This window comes from Hippocampus guttulatus, chromosome 3 (assembly GCF_054856545.1).
Source record: "Hippocampus guttulatus isolate MCC_2025c chromosome 3, RoL_Hgut_1.0, whole genome shotgun sequence".
In the NCBI taxonomy this organism is placed as follows: Eukaryota; Metazoa; Chordata; class Actinopteri; order Syngnathiformes; family Syngnathidae; genus Hippocampus; species Hippocampus guttulatus.
The window spans coordinates 6,417,916-6,442,265 of NC_141263.1; the positions used below are offsets into that span (position 1 = coordinate 6,417,916).

Genomic DNA, 24,350 nt, shown 5'->3' on the forward strand with positions numbered 1-24,350 from the left:
ACAGACAGGGCCCAGTCCTCCAGGTTGTCCGACAGGGTGCCTGCAGAGCTTCACGCATGCTGTTCATATCAGGATTCCGGAGCGTGAGGGAGGGAATCGGCGGTGAGCGGTGCAAAACAAAGCAGGGCGGCAAATGATTGTTTGCTTCGCTCAACTGAAGCTTCCAGAAACACTTGAAAGAGGCTTTTCGCTTTTGGCACGAGTAAGCGCCACTCGTTTTGTGGTTATTTAATGGGGCGACAAGGTAGGTTACCGCGGCTGTCGCCAGCACTACAACTTTATCTTCGTAGACGACTGCGACGCACAGTCAGTGTATGAATTGTCTCTCCGCAAGGAGTGTCGCACGTCTTCGGGGACCATGTTAGTTTTTTAACAGTATCTACACGTTTACCGTGCATTTTTGTTTTTGTACAAAGCGCGCGAACGCTAAACTTCGATCAGGCTTCCTCTCTTCATGCCGAACCACCACATGAGAGGTCGGCGTCGATAAGACTACAAACAAAGGCCCCCCTGTTGCCCCCCGTTTATTTATTTATTGGAGTCACCTGAATCTACACGGGGGGAAATGCCTTTGGGTCTGTTCTGGATGTGTTTATGGTGCTTCCTTCGTCCCGGAGCCACCGGCCAAGGACAGTCGACTCCGGCTGTTTGTTCCCTCTCATGCAGCTGCGATGAAGATGGAGGTGCCGACTGTTCTGGGAGAGGACTGACCACCGTCCCGTCTGACCTCAGCGCTTTCACCTACTACCTGTGAGTTTTCGCTCAAGTCAACACCGAAATTCAACACCCAAACATGTATGACAAGCGCGAGCACTGACTCGGCTTTAGGATACATTTGCCAGAAAACTCCATTGATGGTGTTTGCGGTTGTGTATCGACGATTTCATATCTTCGGGGTTCACTAAGGCAAGTTGGTGAACCGGCAACTTTCTATTGCAACAGCAACTCCGAAGACGTCGTTTTGCAGACTCGTTTTGCACTGATTGAGCTCAGGGATGGTTGTTGAGGAATATTTTTATGGGACGTGTGTGTGTGAAGTGTCACATAGTAGTAGAAAATGCTCCAGCAATATTGGGTACACTTGCATGTGCTAATTTAATTTGTTCACGCATATTTACTAATACATATTCAAATATAATCAATAGTGTGAATTATTCTACATGTATTAGTGTGGTATACACGTCGAACAGCACTACGACACACTGAGAGGTGCTGTTAATATTTTGGTGAACTTATTACCTGTCAAGATAGTTGAAATGGAAGAAACAGGTCTCTCAGATGCAGTGCAGTCGAACACAACCATACCGTGAGTGAAAATGTTTCAGATTGGGGTATTTTCAGGAAATAACGCGATCAATTCTTCAATTGACAATGGTATTTGTAGTCACAGCGTAAAGGTTTGGTTTAATTTCTGTGTTTGTTGATCTAATTCAGCAAGTGCAGTATTCAGCACTGCCTTGTTTCAATGTGCTACATGTGCAAAATAATCACGTTAAAATTAGTAATGGGATTTAATAACCATAATTGAAGTTTGTGTCCATTTTACACGCGCACCACCAGACATGTTCAAACTTAATCGCTTGTAACTTGATCGACATTAGGGGTGTCCCGATACCACTTTTTCACTTATATATATATATATATATATATATATATATATATATATATATATATATTGCAGCCTAGAGTACTGTCCGATACCAATATAAACCCGATTTATCAGCAGGAATGTGACCTGCTTTAATTTATGTTTTAGTATGAGAGTGCTAGAAAAGACTTGATCAAGTGATGCTATCCAAAGAACAATAGTCAGCAACAGCAGGTATGAGGAAAATATGGCCAATTTATTCCAAACATTTGGGTTGCATGAATTCAACCTCAAAGAATGTACTGCACTTGAATAAAATACATACAGATTACATTAAAATGCCCTGAGAAATAACCCTAATAAAATCAATGAAAACAAATTATACTCTTTGAAGTGCAAAATAGCAATTCAAGTTAACTTCAGTGCATTCGGAATCATTTTTATACATTCGGTATATGTGGGAACGTATTCTGTAACGGACTGCTTGTTTATGAGTGCAAACATCAAGGATTTGGGATGTAGACCCAATACTGATTTTTTGGGCTGATATTGTATCAATACCTGAAATCAATATCAGATCGGGACACTCCTATTCGACAACTTATGTTTGTAAGCAGCACAACTGGCAGGTCTGTTTTACACGACACTAAAGACACTATTAATGATTGCTCCGAGAAGGAAGCTTTCCAGTTTGTTTCACAATTTCTTGGTGTTATTCATTAACTTGTTTAACTACCTTGGGACATGCATTGAGAACACTTCATTTGTATTGCGGCATCAAGAATGGAACTAATAAACTAACCGGCCACAAATTCATCACCACTGATTCAAGGAGAAAAAAAAAATCCGATCATGCAGGGTCCATTATTTTGATGCAATCATTTCTATTTTTGTTCCCTTTAGAATCTGAAAAAGAAAGAAATGCAGCTTTTGTTCCTCGTCAGCAGAACCAACACTAGGCTAATTGAAGTCGCCATTGTTAGGAATGTTTTCAGGATCAGTAAACAGAGGAAGTGAAGTTATATACGAGTCCATCAAGACATGATGTTACACTAGGCGTACTCTTGAGAGACCAAGCTCTTTTCCATAGTTTTTGCTTTTTGAAAAGGCTCATGTGTATTACTGCTTTGCAATCTTACCACGAAGCACAGTTTTGACGTGGTATCACCGTGTTGGCGAGCACTCAGCTGTTTGTTTTGTCTTGCTGATGTTGTTTGCAGGCTGATGTGAACTTCTTATGTGCATACACATGGCTATTTCACCACACGTTGGTCGATGCGACAGCAAGCTACTTCAACGTGCAGTCGAAACTCTTTTTGCACCGTGAAAGGTTGTTTGTTCCCACTCGCTGTCTTTCCTCATTTGTTCTCCCAGTGTCTTGAACTTTGGTTGTCCTCTACCACTCCCTCTGCCTTTTGTATGTGGAGTGCTGGGGTTTGGGGATCGTGATGGATTAGTGAGACGTATTGCAGCTGCAAGAGCTCTTTGTCTCTGGGCTAATGCCTCCAACAATCATTTGCTCCATATGTGAAGGTTAAATTGCATGTTTTTTGTCATCTCTGATTGTGCTCATTGGTAGATGTATTTCCTCGTCTCGGGAGCGGTTCACACTTGCAGCTTTTTACCTTTGTGAAAGGTTTGGTTTTGCACACCAGCATTTAACGGATTCAAACAATTCACTTCAGGGAGACAGTCACAAAGTGTCAAATGATTTTCTCAGCCTTGTGCACGAATAGTGCATGCGCACAGATTGTATCTTATCCTGTGACTTCACCAATTTTGTGGCTGTGGTTATGCCATATTTCTGAATTATCCACTTGTCCACCGTGAGCCCACATAACACCAACTGGCAGTTTTTACGTCTTAGTGGTGTAAGTGGTCATGTATTGAAAAGGGGAGATGATGCGTTATGAAAATTGGCTGTTTTCAGCTCTCACGATGTGAATTGCCTCTCAGCCTGAGAGACTGACATTTTATTTAGCTGATTTCATGGTCTGCTGCCACTAGAATTCAACTCTGTAAATGATTAACTTGTAATGCAACTTGATGTGGGCATGAATAGTAACCGTCAGATGGAGTCGGATCATAATCGGCAGCATAGTGTCAACAATTTTCATTGGTCCTCAATAAAACACCACACCAGCACAGTGGCTCAGTAAACAAGAAAATTATTTTGGTTGCTGTCCAATGAGTAGCCTGGAAATGGTCTCAGAACAATTCTCAGCAGGAAGAGCAATTTGAAATGTGGTTTTCATTCCTCCTGTTTGCCAGATACGCTTCACCTAAATTTTAAATAATTCCAAGTATCGACATACGGCGCAGCTGTGTTTAGCGCTCTGACACAAAAAATGGAACGTGTGCACTCTGCGCAGGAACAGGTCATGTGTTTTTTTTTTTTTTTTTTAAAGCACAAGTGTGCTGAAATTATTGACAGTTGTTGCAGCAAATATGAACGGTATGTTGTGAACTTAACAAACTGTTTTACATTTTGACTGTGAGTGAATAGGTATTTAAATGATGTGTCACTCAGTGTCCTAGCTGTTGTACAAACCCCAAAGTCGTCACCTCTGAGGTCCGTTTCACAAAACAGGTTTTGTGATAACTCAGAATCTGTTCACCCTAAAATGAGGAAAACTGATTTTTCTGTTTCAATAAGGGAGGTAATTTTAAACCGGATAAAGAGGTGTGTACTCTAGCCTTTTTCAGCGAGAGAAGTAACTTAAGCTCTCGGACAGTTATCGCAGTAACAGAGTCTTTGAACCTAACCTGGTCTGGAACAAGGTTTTCTCAATGAACCTCGAGGTTCTCTCTGTCTCGACCCTCTTTCAGAACCACACGCTCTATTTCATTTCCTCATTCATTCAGTCACCAGACGAGTTTTGGCGTAGCCTAACACTGCCGTCTGTCATGAAAAAAAAAAAAATCACAGTCAGTATACAAGAGGTCTAATAGGCACATTAGGTGGAGACAAACATGGCATGTCCTTTTGAAAATTATTCCGTGGATGAAGGTGCAGCATTACTGTGCAGAGAATCGAATGTTCTTCGGGAAATGGTTATCAGATCATGCATGGATGTTTTACCACTGTAGCTACTGTTTTTTGGTTATGTACTGTTTTGTCAACTCCCGCTATTTGCTGGGAATGGGGCCAGTTTGGCCCACAAATAGACACAATTTCCGCATAATTGACGATCGTTGAAATGCAGTGGGGAAAAATAATAGCAATTAAAACCTAAAAATTCTCCCCAAAACACTGATGAACATTCTATACACTTAAATTGATGCGGTAGGGGTTGCGGGGGGATAGGCAAGCCGAAATGGTGAAAAGGCAAGTCAAGCTCCCCGCCCTGCCATGGCGTAGGCCAACTGAGCTTTTATTTTGAAATTGGCCTTTACTTTGGCGATGTGTTATCTATAAGTATTTTAGGAGCTTCATAGACACATCCAAATGACTCCACAAACCAAATGAACTGTTCCTCAAGGTAGGAAAAAAAAAGTGAATATAATATTTAATATTTATTAATTTGTTTTAATTTGATGTACCCAAATTACTGAGTCATAGTTTACTGCGTTTCTATCAACTCTTCTGCATTTTGAATTTTCAAAGGCAAGCGTAAATACTCCTACCTCAGTCTGTTTTGTCTTACCTTTGCCTAACCAAGGTGGAGCTTGTGGAACGGGTGGCGGCCGGGTATCAGTGGTCCTGTAGTGAAGCCCATGCAGCCTGCCTGCATTGCCGCTGTACGTTTTGAAATGAATGATCGCCTTGTTCTTGGTCAGCAGAGGTGGAAAAAAAAAAGTCAGTCAGTTAAAACAGCAGGACTTCTGAAAGGAAAATATTAGCGCTATTCACTCCCTCTGACTTCCGAACACTTTTCATGTATCATCTTTTACGACCGTCTTAGACAGTTTCTTCTTGTGCCGGGCTATTTCTGTTTTGTTTTGACTTTGACCACAAAATTGTAGGTTGACGTTTGCTTGTATCTGTTCAACAGTGGCTGATATTGAGAGGTTAGGGTTGAGGTTTTTGCCATATTTTAACAGCTGGTTACAGGTTGGTCATTGAAAAAGCAAGTGATTTATGACACTTCATTGTTGCAGCAGCACATTCATGGTGGCTGGAATGTTCACATGCATAATACAAATGTAGGCCGATTTGAATTTGCATGATGGATATGCGGTTTCTCTCAACTGCGACAATAATAATCGACGCGTGGAAACGTTTTTCGATTGAAAAAGTGACAGTGATGAGAAAATTAATTTCTGTTGGGCTGATTGCATGTCGTGTCTCATTAGTTTCGCTGTCCTTTAGCTTGCATACCCTACTTAGCCTTTGTGTGTTCACCCATCTGTGTCGAGATCTTGACAAAATGCATGTGAATAAATGTGTACAACAAATTTACAATTTTAGTCCATCTTTTTAGTCCGTCTGGCTCTTTTTCTGTCGGGGAATTGTGTTTTTTTTTTTTTTTTTTTTTTTTTACCATTGAACTTATACCGTAATTGAAGATTTTGCTTTTCTCCAAACAAGTCTGCTAATTGTTTCAGCTTTTCGGCTTTCTCTCTACTTGAATAAACAGCACATGGGATTGATATTTAGCAATACCAGGTTGTAAAACCATTTAAACAATTCATCATTTATCACAGCTGCATTTTGAGTGTCCTCTTCAATCTATCTTAGCAGGGACAGGACAGGACAGGCCAGGGACCTTGATGAGTAAAGCAGCCAGAAAGTGAGGAAGAGGGATCATCATGCATCATATGCTCCGTTTCTCTGTCTGATTACAAAAATCGGTAGATTAAATCGCGGCACATACTGCTTGCTTAGGAATGTGTTTGGACGATTCCAAGTGGTGGCAGATCCACACTAACGGTTGCATTACTTGTGTAGGGAAAAGCAATAACAATCAGGCTGTTGTCTATCCAGTAACTGGAAAACTGGGTAATTGTCGATGGGACATGGATTTGTAGGGACGTTGAGCGTTCTGGCATGGAGCCACCATGTAATGCTGCCGTGTGTGTGTGTGTGTGTCGGGGAGTGAAGTTGGAAATGCAGAGGAAGGGCAATATGATCCTTGTTGTATTTCAGAGGCCCACAGAGGTCCGAGAGAGATCTGGCAATGAAATTCAATATGACTAATTTGAGAGTGAAAATGAAGGAGGGGTGCAGGATGCCGCTTTACTTCAAAATTTGGGATGATCTTCAAAATTGATGCTTTGATTGATGACTTTTGTCTGGAAAGCATCTTTGTTTTGCCATCACAGTAGTCTCTATTTCTGGATGTGAAAATATGGCACTTTGTTGTGAGTTTTTTGTTTGTTTGATCTCTTGCATGCATCTGTGATCCTTTAACACATATCCTGATATTAGCTTTTGTGTGGAAGCAAATCAAGTCCTGAGTGCATATTTGTCATGCTGCTACATGTTTATCTTGAAGGTGGATTGAAAAATGAGCATCCCTGGGGCTGAAGTGAAGTCAAAAATTAAAAAAAACAACTTTTATTTCCCTCATTAAAAGCAAAAAAAAAAAGGCAGAGACTTTGAAAAGCACTTGACCATGTTTTTCGTATGGCAGAAATAATCATTTCTAAATAGTTCTAAATTATTGCTCAGGTGCTGTTTGTGTTCCTTTTCTTAAATGGTTAATGTGATTTACAGTGTGAAAAGAAAATCTATCTATCTATCTATCTATCTATCTATCTATCTATCTATCTATCTATCTATCTATCTATCTATCTATCTATCTATCTAATATTATTATTATATATCTATATTTTTTGCACTAAACTTACATGATATCAACAGTGGTTCTGTAAAATTCCGGAGAATCAAGTGTTCCAAATTATTCTGCACAATATAAAGAAATAAGTCGGATTTGTATCATTACATAACGAAAGAAATATTAAACAACATACACCAACATAAATAATTGACAATGTTCAGCCACTTCCGTGTTTACCACGCTGACATTTATTGCAGAATGACTTTGTTGGAAGAATACACAAAGATGGGCAACATTTAGGGTGGCTTTAGACTGAAAAAGTTTCAAGTTTAATATAATTACTGCAAAGCGGAACTCGGGGAAAATCAGCAGGGCAGCTGAACGATTAATTGCATTTGCAATTTAACCGAGGTATGATTAAAAAATGATTTGCTAATTGCAAAGGCTGCAATTTGACTGGTTACCGGGAGCGGAACGGACGTCAATGCCGTAATTAAACCCTGCTGTGCAAGGTGCGGGTGATTTTCGGTAGATTTCCATCTCATGAAACCTTGAGTCAAGTCCATGTTTGTGTGGTCCACGTGTTTTTATCTCGTATTGTGAAAATGAAAAGTTGGTATGTTGAACTGGTAAAGCCACAGATTTGTTGGCATTATTGTTGTAATTTTCACTTTGTGTGATTTCTTACTTATTTACAGTTCAGTATACTGTATACTTATGGGTGGCCCAGTGTTCCAGTGGTTAGCGCGTCGACCTCACGGTGCAGAGGTGCCGGGTTCAATTCCAGCACTGGCCTCCCTGTGTGAAGTTTGCATGTTTTCCCCGGGCCTGCATGGGTTTTCTCCGGGTACTCCGGTTTCCTCCCACATTCCAAAAACATGCATGGCAGGTTGATTGAACACTCCAAATTGTCCCTAGGTGTGAGTGTGAGCTTGGATGGTTGTTCATCTCTGTGTGCCCTGCGATTGGCCGGCAACCTGTTCAGGGTGTCCCCCGCCTACTGCCCGCAGAGAGCTGGGCTAGCCTCCAGCACCCCCCCCCCCCCCGCCCTCCCATGACCCTTGTGAGGATAAGCGGATCGGAAAATGAATGAATGAATGAATATATTCTGATGTTAACACAACACTTGTCATTGTATACACTTCCAAGACTGTTCGTCAAAGTATGTTGTCAATGAATTTATACCATTGTCCTTAAAAAAACCCCAAAGAAACTGAATTTCTTGGACAAGCCAATGTATAATATAGACCGAGTATCAGGGGGTGTTTGAGACCACTTTTGTCAGACCGATACCAGTACATGTCCTTTCGCTTGATTACTCACTGATACCGATGCCACGACACTGATACCGCTAATAGTTTTGACATGTGAAATGTCAGTTAAATCAATGACAAGTAATATAATTTAATTCTGACAAAAGCCACAACAGTCACTCTGCAATCGAGAGTTAAAGTCCAAGATAAAAGATAAATAACTCTCAATTCAGGATTTCTTTGTAATAAACAAAAGTCCAAAATAAAAGTATTAACTCCCTGAGTTTTATTATTTGTTCAAAATACTGTGAGTTCAAAAATGAAAAGATTTAATCGCAATGAAGTTGGAAAAGAAGGCTGCAAATTATGGCTGAAAAATAAGTGAAAATTATTTTTTCAGCCACTACTGATGATCATTTTTTTAACATATTCAAAATGACAAAAAATATCAAATAGATGAAAGTTAAAATACTACTATCCAGAGGACCATTCAAAATATCTGAAAGCAAAACTAGTTTTCAAGCAATACACACTGTAATTGTATAATGTCATGTTAATATGCAGTGTTGTTTACTGGTAATTAATCGAAATGTAATCATGATTTGGACTTCTCACGATCTTATTAAGGATATTATGGGAAGAATCACGGTGTGTTGCAAGTTCCTGACATTGCGCAAGTATCCTGAATGCACTGTGTTGCTTGTGCGGCAAATGTGTTCCATGCATGTGATTTTGCCCTCCCTGACTGTGTTTTAAGCTCTTTGACACCCCAGTTGGAGTTTACTGTCGAACTAAATGTCAAAAAGAAGTAATACACATTCAAGACATGCTTTGCTTTAAAAACATTGCCAGTTCCAATGCTGAAGTCAATGTAAAATCCCATTGACTGTAAATTAGCATCAACCTCCGGGAGTGATTGCAAAGATGCAATGCAGCAAAAGTGTGGATGGGGCAGAATGAAAATGCAAGAGGCTTGAATTTTACATTATTTGCTGGGTTATTTTGTATTTGTAGTCAACAGGCAGGGACGATTGGGCATGATGGTATGATTTAAGTATTAAGTTTTGAAACCAGTGAATAATTGTTTTAGGCCTGGGCTGATATAATAGTCATGAGAAAAAAGATCGCAGTATCATGGTATTTAAAATTTAGCTCTAAAATGACCGGTTTTGCGGGAAATACAAACAGCATTTCTTTCTCCCCATTGAACACCATCCATTTTAATTTTTAAACAAAACCGAATATTTGGTACAAAAGAAACATGTCCCATGCTAAGTTTAAATACATAAATACATTTTAACATTGTTCTTCTGTTTTGACTCTTTTTCGTAAGTTGCAATGTCCAATCACCGGTGAACTATTTTTAGAACATCCCCGTGGGCTACTCATGTTCTCCCCGCTGGCACTATTCCATTTTTATTTTGAAGGCCCAAGCCACAGACAAAAGTGGCATCCGTGTTGATCGTGACCCTTTCACCTCAGAAGCGGAACGTTCACTCAACTCTGCAATTAGCCAATGAAATTGTGCCCTGCTTGGACGTTTTCTCCAAAAAGAAAATAGCTCATTACCAGTGACAGCTAGTATCAGCACTTATTGAAACCTTGACTTATCATAACCACGGTGAGCTGTCAAACTGGAAATTGGCCAATGCCTAAATTGTTTTTATTTATTGTGATTTCAATATCAATCAATATAAATGTGAATTTTATCTTTACCATAATCGCCCAATCTTACTCTACATCCATGCTCACCTTTGGCATGGTATGGTACACTGCGAATTGGTTCCCAGCCAATCGCAGGGCGCACATAGACAAACAACCATTCACACTCACACACAGGGACAATTTAGAGTGTTCCATTAGCATACATGCATATTTTTGGGATGCGGGAGGAAACCAGAGTCCCCGGAGAAAACCCCCAAAGGCACAGGGATAACATGCAAATTCCACACAGGAAGACCAGAGCCTGGTTTTGAACCCCTAGCCTCTGTAGTGTGGCGGACGTGCTAACTCGTCGTCCACCGAGTTGACCCTCATGAAACCTCCTTTGCAAAATTTAATCTTCCATCAAATTTTGCACTGGGGCGGCTTGTACCGTTCATCAAAGTTAAGTCACACATTCTATCGACAACAGGCGTACATGTGCGCACATACTTGCAAAGATTAGCATTTTTATGTATGTACGTATTAATTAAGTTATTTAATTTCCTTCCTTCCTTCCTTCCTTTGAAGTAAAATGGCCTCCCTTGGCTCAATGCCAGTCATTTAAGGTTGTGATACACTCATCATCGTCATTTTGCATGTGGCCTGACCAAAGTAAATAAATAGACCTTTAACTCATTGGAAAAATTTGTTAGCAGCCCTTTAACATGTGTATTTAACTATGCCTGATTTGATTTGTGTTTAGTAATCTCTCTAGTCTACACCATTGCTGAAAATACTTTTGAGGGTCTCAACCCAGTGACAGTAGTTTCCTGACTGACACCATTCCAACCAAAGTCTGTGGCTCCTGTACCTGTTTTTTTTTAATACAGTACCTTCTTTTTCACACACACACACACACACACACACACACACACACACACACACACACACACACACACACACACCTTCCTTTATGGATGCCTCCTAAATATTTGTTGCCAATGTTGTTGCTTGTGCAGCATATGATCTAAACAAAAGTTCCTGACCCACTCGACTTTTCAGTCAGGAGCATCTGACTGAATAGGAAACGTTAGAGAGTCATTCAGATCTACAAATTGCCATGATGCAATGCATATCAAAATGTTTTCTTTATTAAGAATCATCCCTCTCTGATCTCTCGAGACCTTCAAACCGTAAAGTTGTTTTCCGTGTATTTTCAACACGGGTGAGCCATGTCAATGCATTTTGTGTCCACAAAATTGTAAACTAATCTTGTTTTTATTTCTTTTCCGCAGAGATCTGAGCATGAACAACATCACTGAGCTTCCAGCAAATGTTTTCAAGAACTTCCCTTACCTTGAAGAGCTGTGAGTGCATGCCGTCTTGTTTCATTGGTGGTTCTATTGACATAGTACAAATGCTGACATGAGGATTCGGCTTGATGGTATGGACCTGGTTATTTGAGGGAACACTACAAGGTAGTACAGCCGGCACACCGTGTTTTACTTGTCTGGTTAGGAAAGAAAAAAAACAAGTTCAAATTATACACTTCACTGAGCAAACATAAGCAGTTAAAACACAATTTAAAAAGATTAAGTGAGGTCTTAAATCCAGAATAAAGTCATTCTTGGGCATTTTTAAGTGGCAAACATGTAACCTCTGCGAGTGTTTGTCAAATGCTTCTCGTTCTGGCTCGGTGCTGAAGGGAGTTGGCAACGGTATCAGCCTACCTGATATCAAGTGTCATGCGCCCCAGAGAATGCGAAATGACGAGCACCTAAATGAACTCCTGTGATTCAAACTCTACTTGGCCTTTGCGGGTATGCTTTTTTAGCTCTCTTGGATCTTTCAGCAAACACCTCTTTTTCATCCACCTCAATCTGCTTAAAATAATAAATTGTCATTTATTGTCAGTAGTCATTTATTTACTTTTCATCATGCTGTCTAGAAGAATGCATGGGAGTAGGGGTGAAACAAGTCCTCAAGTAATTTTAGTACCTTGATTTAATAAATACATTTGAAAAAAAAGTAACTTTGTCCCTCAAAAAACAACCCCCCCAAAACATATGTGTGTGTCTATATATATATATATGTATGTATGTATGTATGTATGTATGTACAGTATGTATGTATACAGCGTGTGGCTGATTCGTCAACCCTACTGAACACTTGGAGCCCAGTCTATCTTGCCGTCACAATGTATGATATGGAGCGTGTTGCAAGTGTTAGCGACTAGCAACTTACACTCCGTGAGTGCCCTATATAGGCTGGCCGTTCATTATAAAGTGGAATGTGTTATTTTATCTTCCATGTTCATAGTTGTTCTTTAACCAATAAAAAAAACAACATTTTTTATTTTATCCCAATACGCGATTATTTGATAACGTTTCCAGAAGGATATCCAAATCCCCAAATCTTCGATAGCGGCAGCCCTTCATGGGAAAAATAAATTGAAAAAAAACAATTGTTTCCATAACCAAAGACCTACTCCATCGAGGCAGTGCTTGTTTCTTAAACTGATCAAAATATTTGTTGTGGTGTGCTCTTTTTGAGAAAACTATCTTGAATGACATGGTGTCAGTTTGTGTGCACGTTTGCTTAACGTTTTTCTTGGAATGTGTCTGAAGACTTGTTTCACTGAACAGTGGTGGAGGGCCTCTTTGCTTAAGGGCTGTTGCAGTGTCAGTGAACCAGAGCGGTAGCCCTGAGGGGTGAGAGAGTTGACAGAAAAGGAGATCAGGGAGGGAAAGGAGGGCAAGTCATACCTGTGCAAGACAAGAACTGACACCAAGAAGGAATATTCCCTTCTTCGTAGTCACGCAACGTTGCTCTGTTCTATTCTTTCTTGCCAAATGCACAAACAAAGCTAAAAATATGTGATGACAGATATGCCCTGCCTACTTAACAGTGTGATTTTATTTTTAAAAGTAACCAGGATTCTAATGGTACACAATAAAGCAGGATGTAGGTTTTCATTTTTGTCTGCCACCTGTACAAGTTGTACCTGTACATTTTATATCCACATCCCAACATAAGAAGTGGTTACATTTCTGCAGGTCAAATGAGAAGGACACCAACTACAGTATTCACTTCTGTTATTAGGGTTTGGGGATGTTTGGTCAAGTTCACCCAGACCCTATAATACCTGGTTTTGGCCCTACTTCTAGAATGAACACAGCAGAAAGATTGTTGGCCAGACAGCATAATTGTCAATGTGATTTTGAATGTTTTTGGAAAAACCAGAAAAGACACCATATTTAGAAAACACAATGACATTGTAGCAAAACACTCAACCAGATGTGTGAACAGGTGAGCAAAAGCAAAAATACTAAATAATAATAATAATAATAATAATGAATAAAACAATGAAATGATGTGACAAACATTGGTAAATAGCACAGCCACCTTAGCTTTATCTGTGAATGCAAAAAAACGTTTTTTCTTCTTTCTTCTTCTACCCACAATCTTGCTGCTGTAGACTGTACATTTCCCCATTGTGGGACAAATAAAGGATATCTTAATCTTAATCTTAAGAAGACCCTTCATCAAACATTAAAATAAAAGTGATTTAGGCAGAATGTACCATGATTTCGGCATTTTTTATTGTTTTTATTGTTTTAATTTTTTTTCATTTTTTTATAAATGCAAATATTGCCAAACCCAAGTTGTTTTACTCTCCTAAATGTCACCAAGATGTGTAACCTCAATATTAACCAAGTTGTTTCTTCATGTTTAACCTGAACCAGTTTTCCCTTTCCACCCTTAGAGGTACACTTGATTGGCTTGAACATAGCCACTTTGATGCCCCTTTTTTTTTTAATTATTAATTAATTAATTAATTTATTTATTTATTTTTGCATCTCAGCCTGTCAATTGAGGGAAGGAAGCAAAGCTTTGTAATATTCTTCCCTGCCTTGTTTTGTCAAGTTCACTTGTCACCTAGTGTCTGAAAACAGTGACCACTGGTCATCAAAATTCATATGCAGAGCTCTGATCCTGTCCACTTCAACCAGTAAAAAAATAAAAGCGATCTGCCCAATATTTTAGATTTTACTTAAATTAAATTATGAGGTCCTATGAGGAAACACTGTTATCTCACTACAAAATGATACAGCCACAGTTAGCGGTGTGAAATTATCTAAGGCCAGTCAGAGCTTAATTTCATACCGCTGCCCTTGGCTGTATCAGCAACCGAGCGCTAATTGAGCTCTAACAGCTGCAGAGCTGCAGTGGCGTTAGCCTATTAGTTGAGGTGGGCTTAATGGCTGCGTGCCTCTGGAGTCTAACAAAACTTTAATGTTGCTAATTGAAAACTCAACCAATAAAAGCTGCTATAACCTGATCCAGATGACCCTGTCTTTTCAAAATTTGATGATAGTCCCGTCTAAAAACATCCAAAAACTGGTAGCCCCACCGACAGACTAAAGGAAGTCCTGCACATGTTCTCATTCTATCATGTTTTTCTCCTCGCGGGGAAACCAGATCTAGCTCATATTTTATCAAAGGAGTGTTTAGGCCTTTGTGATTTTAAAACTATGTTGTCAACAAGAATGGAGCATTTTGAGAGTAGTTGGGTAGTAACTGACTTCTCCAAAACATCCATCCATTTCCTTGCCGCTTATCCGGGATCGTGTAGTGGGGGCAACAGTTTGAGCAGGGAAGCACAGACTTCCCACTTCCCAGCCACTTCTTTCCGATCTTCCCGAGGAATCCCAAAGCATTCCCAGGCCAAATGGGAGACATAATCTCTCCAACGTGTCCTGTGTTGCCCCGGCGGCCTCCTGTCGGTGGCACATGCCCGGAACACCTCATCAGGGAGGCATCCTGAACAGATGCCTGAGCCACTCTGAGCGCCTTCAGGATGACCGAATTTCTCACTTTGTCTTTAAGGGAGTGCCAGGACACCCATGCGGAGGAAACTTATTTCAGCCGCTTGAATCCGTTCTTTCGGTCACGACCCACAGTTCGTGACCATAGGTGAGGGCAGAAATGTACTGTAGATGGTGGACGATGAAGCGCACAAAAAAAAAAAAAAGTCCCCCAAATAATTTGATACAATTGGAAATGCAATTCAGGCGGCCCGGTAGTCCAGCACGTCGACTTCACAGTGCAGAGGTACCGGGTTCAATTCCAGCTCCGGCCTCCCTGTGTGGAGTTTGCATGTTCTCCCCGGGCCTGCGTGGGTTTTCTCCGGGTACTCCGGTTTCCTCCCACATTCCAAATACATGCATGGCAGGCTGATTGATCACTCTAAATTGTGAGTGTGATTTGATTTGAGGTGTGAGTGAGGGCGTGCATGGTTGTTCGTCTCTGTGTGCCCTGCGATTGGCTGGCAACCAATTCGGGGTGTCCCCCGCCTACTGCCCGAAGACAGCTGGGATAGGCTCCAGCAGCCCCGCGACAAAGATGAATGAATGAATGAATGGAAATGCAAATTCAAATATCATTGTCCTGATCAAAGAATACAAAAAGGGAGTTTTTTAAAAACGAAAAATGGGGCATTTGGGCCTGTTGATCCCTTTAAGAAACAGCAGCAGTGTTTGCTAGTTTTTGCTCGCAAAAAAATATTTAAAGTTTAGACGTCTTTCATAATAATTTATTTGACTGAAATATTTGATGTCTGAAAAAATGTAGGAAACCTAATCTCCTATCAGATGAAAACAAATCAAAGAGGAGCTAACACTTCACCTGTGGACAGTCATGCCCTCTTTTTCATGCTTTCTGCCATTTTGTTTGTAGACTCAAATCTACCAAAGTCAAAGTGAGGCCTTTGGCAGAAAGTGTTTTAGTGTATCCTTAATTACAATGAGTGTTATTTAGAGATAACTGAATTGCTAAGCTGTTTGCTCTACTGCATTTGTTATCTCACATGATGGTGTAGGTCAGAAAAGCAAAGATTGGGCCGCTGGAATGTATCTTTTTTTAAAAAATGTTTTAGGATTACATTGTGATAGCCCCAAAGATAAGTCATTTAGATGAATTGAATACACTGTTTGTATTTAGCTCTTGTTTTGACGGTTCCTCTCCTCTGGGTCATGAGAAGCATGTGGTCCTCTAACACAGTCGGCCTTGATTCTCGGACTCACACCCCACAGCTCTTGTTTCAGGAGTTTTAGTCTGGTCAGACTCATTTTGCAGGGTGATAAATCTGTTGCTAATCTCTCGGGCCTGATGGTATACTTGGACTGTGTGTCACAGTCAACCTTTTCTCTACACACACACACACACACACACACACACTTTCTGAACAACTTTTCTAAGCAACCTTTATGGGTGGCGTGAGGATAAGTTAAAACAAAACAAAACAACAACAACCTTGTTTATATACATACATTAAATAATCTATTACTCTTCAGAGAAATGAATGACTGTATTCACAAAGTGGCCCTCTATCATTTTGAGATAGACACGTGTTTCATTCTCTCAAACAAATAAAATACTCGGTAGGGGGACCAGAAAATAATTTGGGGAGGGGATATCTGGAAGTAGTTCTAATCCTGTTTGGGTGACAGACAAAGTGACAACAGGCCATGACAGACGTGTCTTTGACACCCTTGGCCCCCGTCCGTGTTCAGCCTGATAGCTTGAACCCCGTTCGAGGTGTCGACACAGAGACCTTTTCAGTTGAAGGCCTCACTTTGTTTTCCTCAGATATAAACTGCATATGTGTCTCCATTTATCATGAAAATGTTATTCCATATTATTGTAAAATTCTACTTATGTTGCCTTCCTAGGAGACTTGCCGGGAATGACTTATCCTTCATCCACCCTGAAGCCCTGTCTGGACTGCATCAGCTCAAAGTCCTGTAAGCACGCACCCACCTTGCCACCACCACTGTCAACACTCTCATGTAGATACAAACACACACTGTGACAGTGTGAAGTTTTCCACCCACGAGGTGGGGGAAAAGTAAATATTTCACGGTGGGGTGGTCCAACTTTGTGGCTCTGTTAGTTAGTGATATCCCAAAACATATAAATTCATTCTTACTTGCAATGGAAAAAAATGCTATTTCTGTCCCTGGCCCAACAACTGTTTTTGTTTACACATTTTGTGTCAAGATTAGTTCTGCACACTTCACATTTGTCTGCACAGTGTAGTCTACTTTCAAAAGCTCACACATTGAAAAGTACATAATATTACATACACGTGCATACAAAGTCCTGTTGATATACAAGTGAGCTCTTTCCTCAAGACCCTAAAAACCCTGTAGTGCTCGAAGTACGTTGCATCTTGTAAATACATAGATAAAAATAAATGATTACATGAACATTATCGTGCTTTGCGATATGGACAATATTATATATCCAATAGATGTAATTTTATATCCTGTGGATAACATACTGTATGTCCCAACATAGTATTTGTCTTTAAAACGACATGAAATGAACAACAATTTTCTCTATAGGACACATACTTTATATAGAAAATACATTAAGGTGAATAAAAGATGAATACAAATAAAGAACAAATATCCCATGGCCAAGTAAATAGAATTCCAAATATCTGGTAGTACAACCAGTTTTCCAGGAATCCAATTAAGTGCAAAGAATTGAAACGAAATTAAAAAATAACATGTTTCAAGTAACATGTAAGTATGCCTACCGTTTACCCAGTAAAATTGCTCATAAATGAACAGTTTCAGAGGTTGAATTTTAGGATTAGGTAGAACATTTGAACCAAGTGTGCACAAGTTTTTGGGATTTTGCATTGTGATAAGTATGGGCATAAGGTTTGCAAAAACCACCGCATGCAAGTTGCGGTCACTACCTGATGGCCGCAATGCAGACAATCAAATGTGGCCACGACAGAAGACTGTAATGCCGTAGCTCAGCCCTTTTTAGCACTAGACTCTTGTACAGCACCACTTTATCTATGTTTTTTGTGTTATGAATCAGTCATCTGTCTGTTTCAAGGTCAATTTAAGGTCAAATACTATTTTTAAGGTAATTCAGCCAAGAACACCCATAATAAAACTAAGACAACAAAGATGATGGTTAGCTCTATCCCATGTCTAATCACCTGTCAAACTTACAGTTTTCTTAGATGTCAACACATAATGAAAAACATCATTTAACTGCATTCTTTTTATGAAAGAAGAAATGTATTACGTTGTTGTTACCTACTGTAAGTCGTTGGTGTACTTTCATGCGTGATTAGTGCAGCCCCCTTCGCATCTGCACAATAAGCTACAGCAGAGTGCAGCTCAATGGCACCACTAGACACCACACAGCAACAGCGGAGGAGCAGCAAGCCTGGCTGGCGGATATCTACCAGATCTGTTCAATGTGGCACCCACTCTTGGATTCTGGCATTTCATTCCCCTCCCCATTCATTGGGGTCTGCAATCTTGCGGGACTTTGAGAGGGACTATGTCCAGACAATGGCTGCAGAGAACAGGGCATGCTTAGCTTCCTGTGTCTGGGAGGATTGAGTATGACTTCAGACCATGGGTCAACATGAGCTTTCTCACTTGATTCACTGGGGTCTGCACTGCAGTTCTTACTGTACATGAGTACAGTACAGTCCAATCCAGCACTCAAGGCGTCGCGCATGCACGGATTCCAGTGTGAGGATTCTCGGGTCTTGGGTAAGGGTGATGAAGGTGTTTGTGACCTCATGAAAGGCAGCTCACTCATTCCATGAAGCCTTTTTGCCAATGCCCAACATCGCCGATAGATCACTGCACTATGTGTATGCTTGGAAGGGGAGCGCAAGCCAATTTTGAGGTTGCATCATTTGCAAGATTTGATGGATTGGAAGATTTGTGCATGATTTTCCTGATTCAAATCCGATCCATAGCTCTTGACAGGCCAAGCTCATGGAAAAGGTTGACGGCCAGCAGCTCCACATCACTGTCCCCTGTCCTGAGGTAGGGCTTGGTGTGACCCTCCTTGGCAGCATGATGCAAGTGGAGCATCATCCGTGTTTCATCTTCTTCTTGCTTGCATGGGAACCAGGCTGTTACATTGGGTTGTTTGTTGCTGAGTACCAGGTCACCCTTTATTGAACCTCTGAAGTTCCAAACTGGCATGCCGTCTGTCGGCTGGCTCTGTGCTTCTAGCAGCACAACTGTGTGTGCGTCCCAAACACACTGGCACGCTGGGGTTTGCAGATGTGTATTATTGCCGGCTTATTAAAAACAACCACAAGCAGCCCCTTTGGTTCCTGGAGAATGCCGAGGATCAGGCATACCCGGAAAATAGCCAAAAATATGTGGCATGGTTTTTGAGTGCAGTTTGCCTCGATCTGAAATAGATGGAGGTTCAAGCTAATTTTCATGCTTGAAAAATTAATCCACATCAGGACCTGCTTGTAGGGAGATGTTGAAAGGCATCTGTTGCTGAAATTCCTCCCTACTTAGCATGAGGCCCACTTTAACAATTTTCTTGGCCTCCTCTTCAGCCGCTTGAAGGTGAGCAGTCTGTGCCAGAGCTGCCCCAACGCAACCGTCCGTGCCTGCATGCTGAATTCTCACCGTATTTGTGAGGTCACAATTCCCAGCAAACCCCTCTTGTCCCTAGCCCGCCGATTTGTTCTTATGCAGTGGTGGTGCGGACCAAACACAAAGCAACCATGTGTTTGGGGGAAGGATATGCGGCTGTGGCAAAAACTTTTCTCGGGTTGATTCGAAAAGCAAAGACATGTTGAGACGCCCTTTGTCCACATATTTACATTACTAAAACAACAACTATCACTCAACGCCATGATATCGTCTGTGCCAATCATCAACTTTACAGGATTCAGCTGGTCAAAACAAGGCGCAACTTTTTTTGCCGTGATTGGTCAAAACAAATGTTTGGTTGGCGTGCAAGATTCGCCGGGTCGCCCAATCAGCACAAACTACTGTACCGAATGTCCCGCCTTTCCCAAGCAGGTCAGATTGGAATAGTCCCAGATTGATACTGTGGAGAAGTCCTTTGAGTGATTCACGTGATCATTAGCCTTAACAGTCTTCTTGTGAGAGATGTAAACATCATGACCCTTGGAGTAATTCAGACCAGCCAGGTACTAGCTTTTCTAAAATTATTTATTTATTGATTGCTTTTTTAGGTCCACACACACATCAATCCAATCAGAGCCAAGTTGCTCCAGACGACAATCATAAAGCTTCCTCAAGTCACCAAGCTGACAGGTGGAATGATTGAACTGCGCACACATTACTAGCTGAGCAATTACGAAGGGATCGTATTGCTCGCTGGAAGAACTATTCTTTGCATCTGTCGACTTGGACTTGGGTGCACAGGAATCATTCTTAGACTTTGTATAACACGATGCTGATATAACATATCTCCTGCCTCAGCCTCAAATGCAGTGTTTAGCCATGCATGAATCACCCAGATCTTGGATAAAGACCTCTTTGTAAAGGTCATTGCCACCATTGTCACTCCTAACTCTGTAGGTTGACTCATCGTTATCATCTTGAAAGTTTGCAGGGTTTTTCAGTCGAGGCTTGCTTTTTTGGGGGCAACTAAAAGTTGCCTCTTCACTCTTGGACTCTTCCCTTGTTCTCTTGTCAAGTGCTTTCTGCACAATGTGTGAACGGAAATTGTTTTTCAGCAATGTGTTGGCAATCCCTGATCCATCATCCAAACATTCTAAGATCACTTCAAGAGCTAAAGGGACATCCTTTTCAACTATTTAAAAAAAAAAATTGGATCTGATAAACATTATAACACTCATTTTTATATGCACATAGCAAGTGAGTTCTTCACGCTTGGAATGTTGACACTCAGACGTGAAAGGACAAGAATAAAATTCACAATAATATTAAGATCATTCAAATTGTCTGATGATTTTGAACCACTATTTTCTTTTTAGATTACATCAGTAGTGTTATTAAAAATAACCTTTGTCCTTGAAAATTATCTTTAAATAGAAAAACGCGTTCGGAAATGGATTCTTCACACCAAAGACAATAGGAAAAGTGCTGTTGCAAAAGGATCCAGTGCCGACTTGTGCTCAGATCGGACATTCTAATCTTTCATTTTGAAATTGGTGCATATAAGCCACCAGGGTGCAACCCCAATTGTATGTGTTGTTTTTCTGAAAACGTTGTGCCCTGACCTAACACCACACCCAATCGCAAAAACCTGTCACAAAGTACAGTTTTTATTAATTCCCCCAGGTTGCAATCCCGATTGTGGGTGGTGTTTTCTTGAAAACCTTGTGCCGATACCAGCTCTACCAGCTCCATACCAAATCGCAAAACTTTTCACAGAGTACACCGTTTTGATGAATACCCTCTCTGCTGTAAAGCAAGTTTGTCAGTTTGTTTTGAAGGCCATGTGTCATTCAGAGATGGAGAAGAAAGTAGTGTTGTGTGGATAGACAAGTAGATAAGCACTGTATGTGGCTGCCATGTTAGTTTTGTGTGCCAAGCTCTAAATAGTGTTTTATTTTATTTTTTTAAAGGAAGAAGTAACATACTTCTTCCTAAGAATACAACATGAACCAAATCTGACCGTCCCAAGCAGGTGGCCTAGCAGGAAGGCCAGCTCAACCCACCCGAATTGTGACAGCTCTGAAGAGCAAGTGCTGAGAACTGATATCAATTAATTATTACAGTAGTACACACTGATCATCTACACATTGAACGCATGTTCACTTTCCCGCTGTGGGCTCAGCCAATGAGCAGTGCTGTCAGTGGACCAACGCATTTCTATGCAGTCTGTGGGGGGCCGAGTGGCGGTGGCCCCGCCCCATTCGACAAAAGCATATTACGAAGCAGAATAAAAGGAAGAGTAGCGGGAAAAAAACCTGCAGGATTTCCTCCGTAGGGGTGATGGTCTAACATCGAAAATGACAATATCAACGATAGAGGGTTGCAACATACGGTATATTTTTTTATATTGCAGTATATTGTTATGTTGCACTGCTCAAACCCTGAGTTTGAACCAAAACAGGTAGGCTATGCATTTATTTATGGGCACATGTTAATTTGTGACAACATTTTGTTGACAATCAGAATTTATTTTTCCAAATGTCAACAAATTGAAGACATCCGACAGAGCTAACCAATACAGTTGGTTTGTTTGTACTGTATCTGTTAAACCAATTGGTTTGATTGAAAACATGGATATGTTTTTTTTTAATCTTTAGAATGCTCCAGAATAATCAACTTAAGACAGTACCTAGCGCGGCCCTGAAGAATCTTCATTTTCTCCAGTCTCTGTGAGTTCCTAAAACCTCTTTACTTGCATGCACACACACTCACACACACAGACAGGAGAGATGGGCTTAATGTATCACTTTTTATTATTATTATTATTATTATAGATATATTATAAGGCACAAAGTCGCTTTAAAAGTTGGAAAGCGAAAACATCCTAGTTTTATTTAAGATATTAGAGTTGTGCTGCATCATGCATTGTACTTCCTGTACTTCAAAGTCTGCGTACTGTTATGCAGTACCTGTATTTGATTTGTGAGTTTTAACCACACAGTACTTAACCCTGGAGAACCCAAGAACCCTTTTCTTCTTTGGAAAATGATGAATTGTACATTAAATGACTGCTATATGTTCACTGAACACCAAAATATATGTTTTTTTTTAATATTTAATGCTTTAATCCTAATTTACGATTAGGGCCAAATTTGACCCTTTGGGATTTAAAGGTAGCATTTGAGTTGCAGAATTTATAGGGGGCAAATCTGACCCCGTAGGTTCTCCAGGGTTAATGGTGGTGGTTTTTGAAAAAATGTTTTTAATGTTGTACACAAAAAAATTCCACTGTATTTAAAAAAAAAAAACGAATAAAATAAAAGTCATAAGAACTAAACTAAAAGCAGACCATTAAAAAAAAACAACTAATAAACCCGCTCTTAAAAATAATTAGTTCGCTACATTTGAAAACCAATACTCAAACAGAAATCAAAACTAAATATTTTTTATAAAAATCCCAAAATAGTGTAACTCTACCATGGAAAAAAAGTTTTAGGGTTTTTGACAGGCTTATGAAATAACTGAAAATATTTACTTCTCAAATTGTGAAATGTCTCTGAATACCCCACAATTTACTGGCGGACCCTTGGTCGGGAAAAACTGCAATATAGGACAACAATGCATGTACATGTATAAATGTATTCCCCACAAGGGGAATTCAGGTTCTCTTGCTGTAGTAATATGTTCATGTGGAGCCAGCGCTCACTTTGTATGAAGCCCCATAGAGCTAAATGTCAATCAAGAGTGTTTTTCCTTCCAGCACAGACACTTGAGGAATTTTGAGGGAGGGCGAGACACAGTGAGAGGAAGGATAACGGCAGAAAACAGTTCGGTGACGGTGTTAAAACACTTACATGTCCAATCCAAAATAATTTATTTTGTCATTATCCTTTTCCAAATTTGAGCCTATTCACCCAAACCCGACTTCTCCGAGAAATCAGAAATGAAATAAGCACAATTCCACCACAAAAATCAATTTCAGGAATGCAAATAATATGTGTAATTTGACAACTTAATCAAGAAGTTTCGTTTTTTTTAAGGGCAAGTGTGGCATAATCCTTATATTGGATAGTCTAATAAACATGTTCAGCATCACCTATACCAATGCGACAAGGCATTGGTTTTGATGGGGTGGGGGGACTATTGCGGGAATATTAAAGATTTTGTCATTCTTGGTTAAAAACTGGATGTTTCATATGGTCAACAAGAGCTATATGATCACTTATACCATATATAAAACCTTGCTGGACAAAATAAGCACCCCAAATATATTATTTTGTCTAATTCCTGTCTTATCTCCCTCCCCCCCACCCCATCCTCACACCTGTCTCCTTTAGTCGACTCGATGCAAACCATATTAGCACAGTTCCAGACGACAGTTTTGAGGATCTCCAGCAACTTCGGCATCTATGGTTGGATGACAACAACCTTACAGAGGTCCCAGTCGGTTCTCTTCAGCACCAGACAAACCTACAAGCGCTGACTTTGGCACTGAACCGCATTGTGTACATACCAGACAACGCCTTTGCAAACCTCACCAGTCTAGTTGTGCTGTAAGTTTTATCGTGTTACTGTTGTAATTGTCATGTTCAATTGAGGCGCAAACCAAACAACCGTTGTGACATTTCACCTTTCCTGGGTTCATGTGTCTCCATATTTAATTCACTTTATCCCTTGCATTCCTTGAAGCTATAAA

At 40.3% G+C, this 24,350-nt stretch overlaps 1 protein-coding gene across 1 annotated transcript in view; it reads left to right on the forward strand.

Moving 5' to 3' along the window:
• Nucleotides 1-24,350, forward strand: part of lgr4 (leucine-rich repeat containing G protein-coupled receptor 4) — a 34,717-nt gene continuing 10,367 nt past the window's right edge. The window contains exons 1-5 of the mRNA XM_086106383.1: nt 1-750; nt 11,504-11,575; nt 16,943-17,014; nt 22,312-22,383; nt 23,992-24,207. Coding sequence (XP_085962509.1) covers nt 566-750; nt 11,504-11,575; nt 16,943-17,014; nt 22,312-22,383; nt 23,992-24,207 — 617 coding nt within the window. The 5' untranslated portion in view covers nt 1-565. The remainder of the gene's footprint in view (nt 751-11,503; nt 11,576-16,942; nt 17,015-22,311; nt 22,384-23,991; nt 24,208-24,350) is intronic.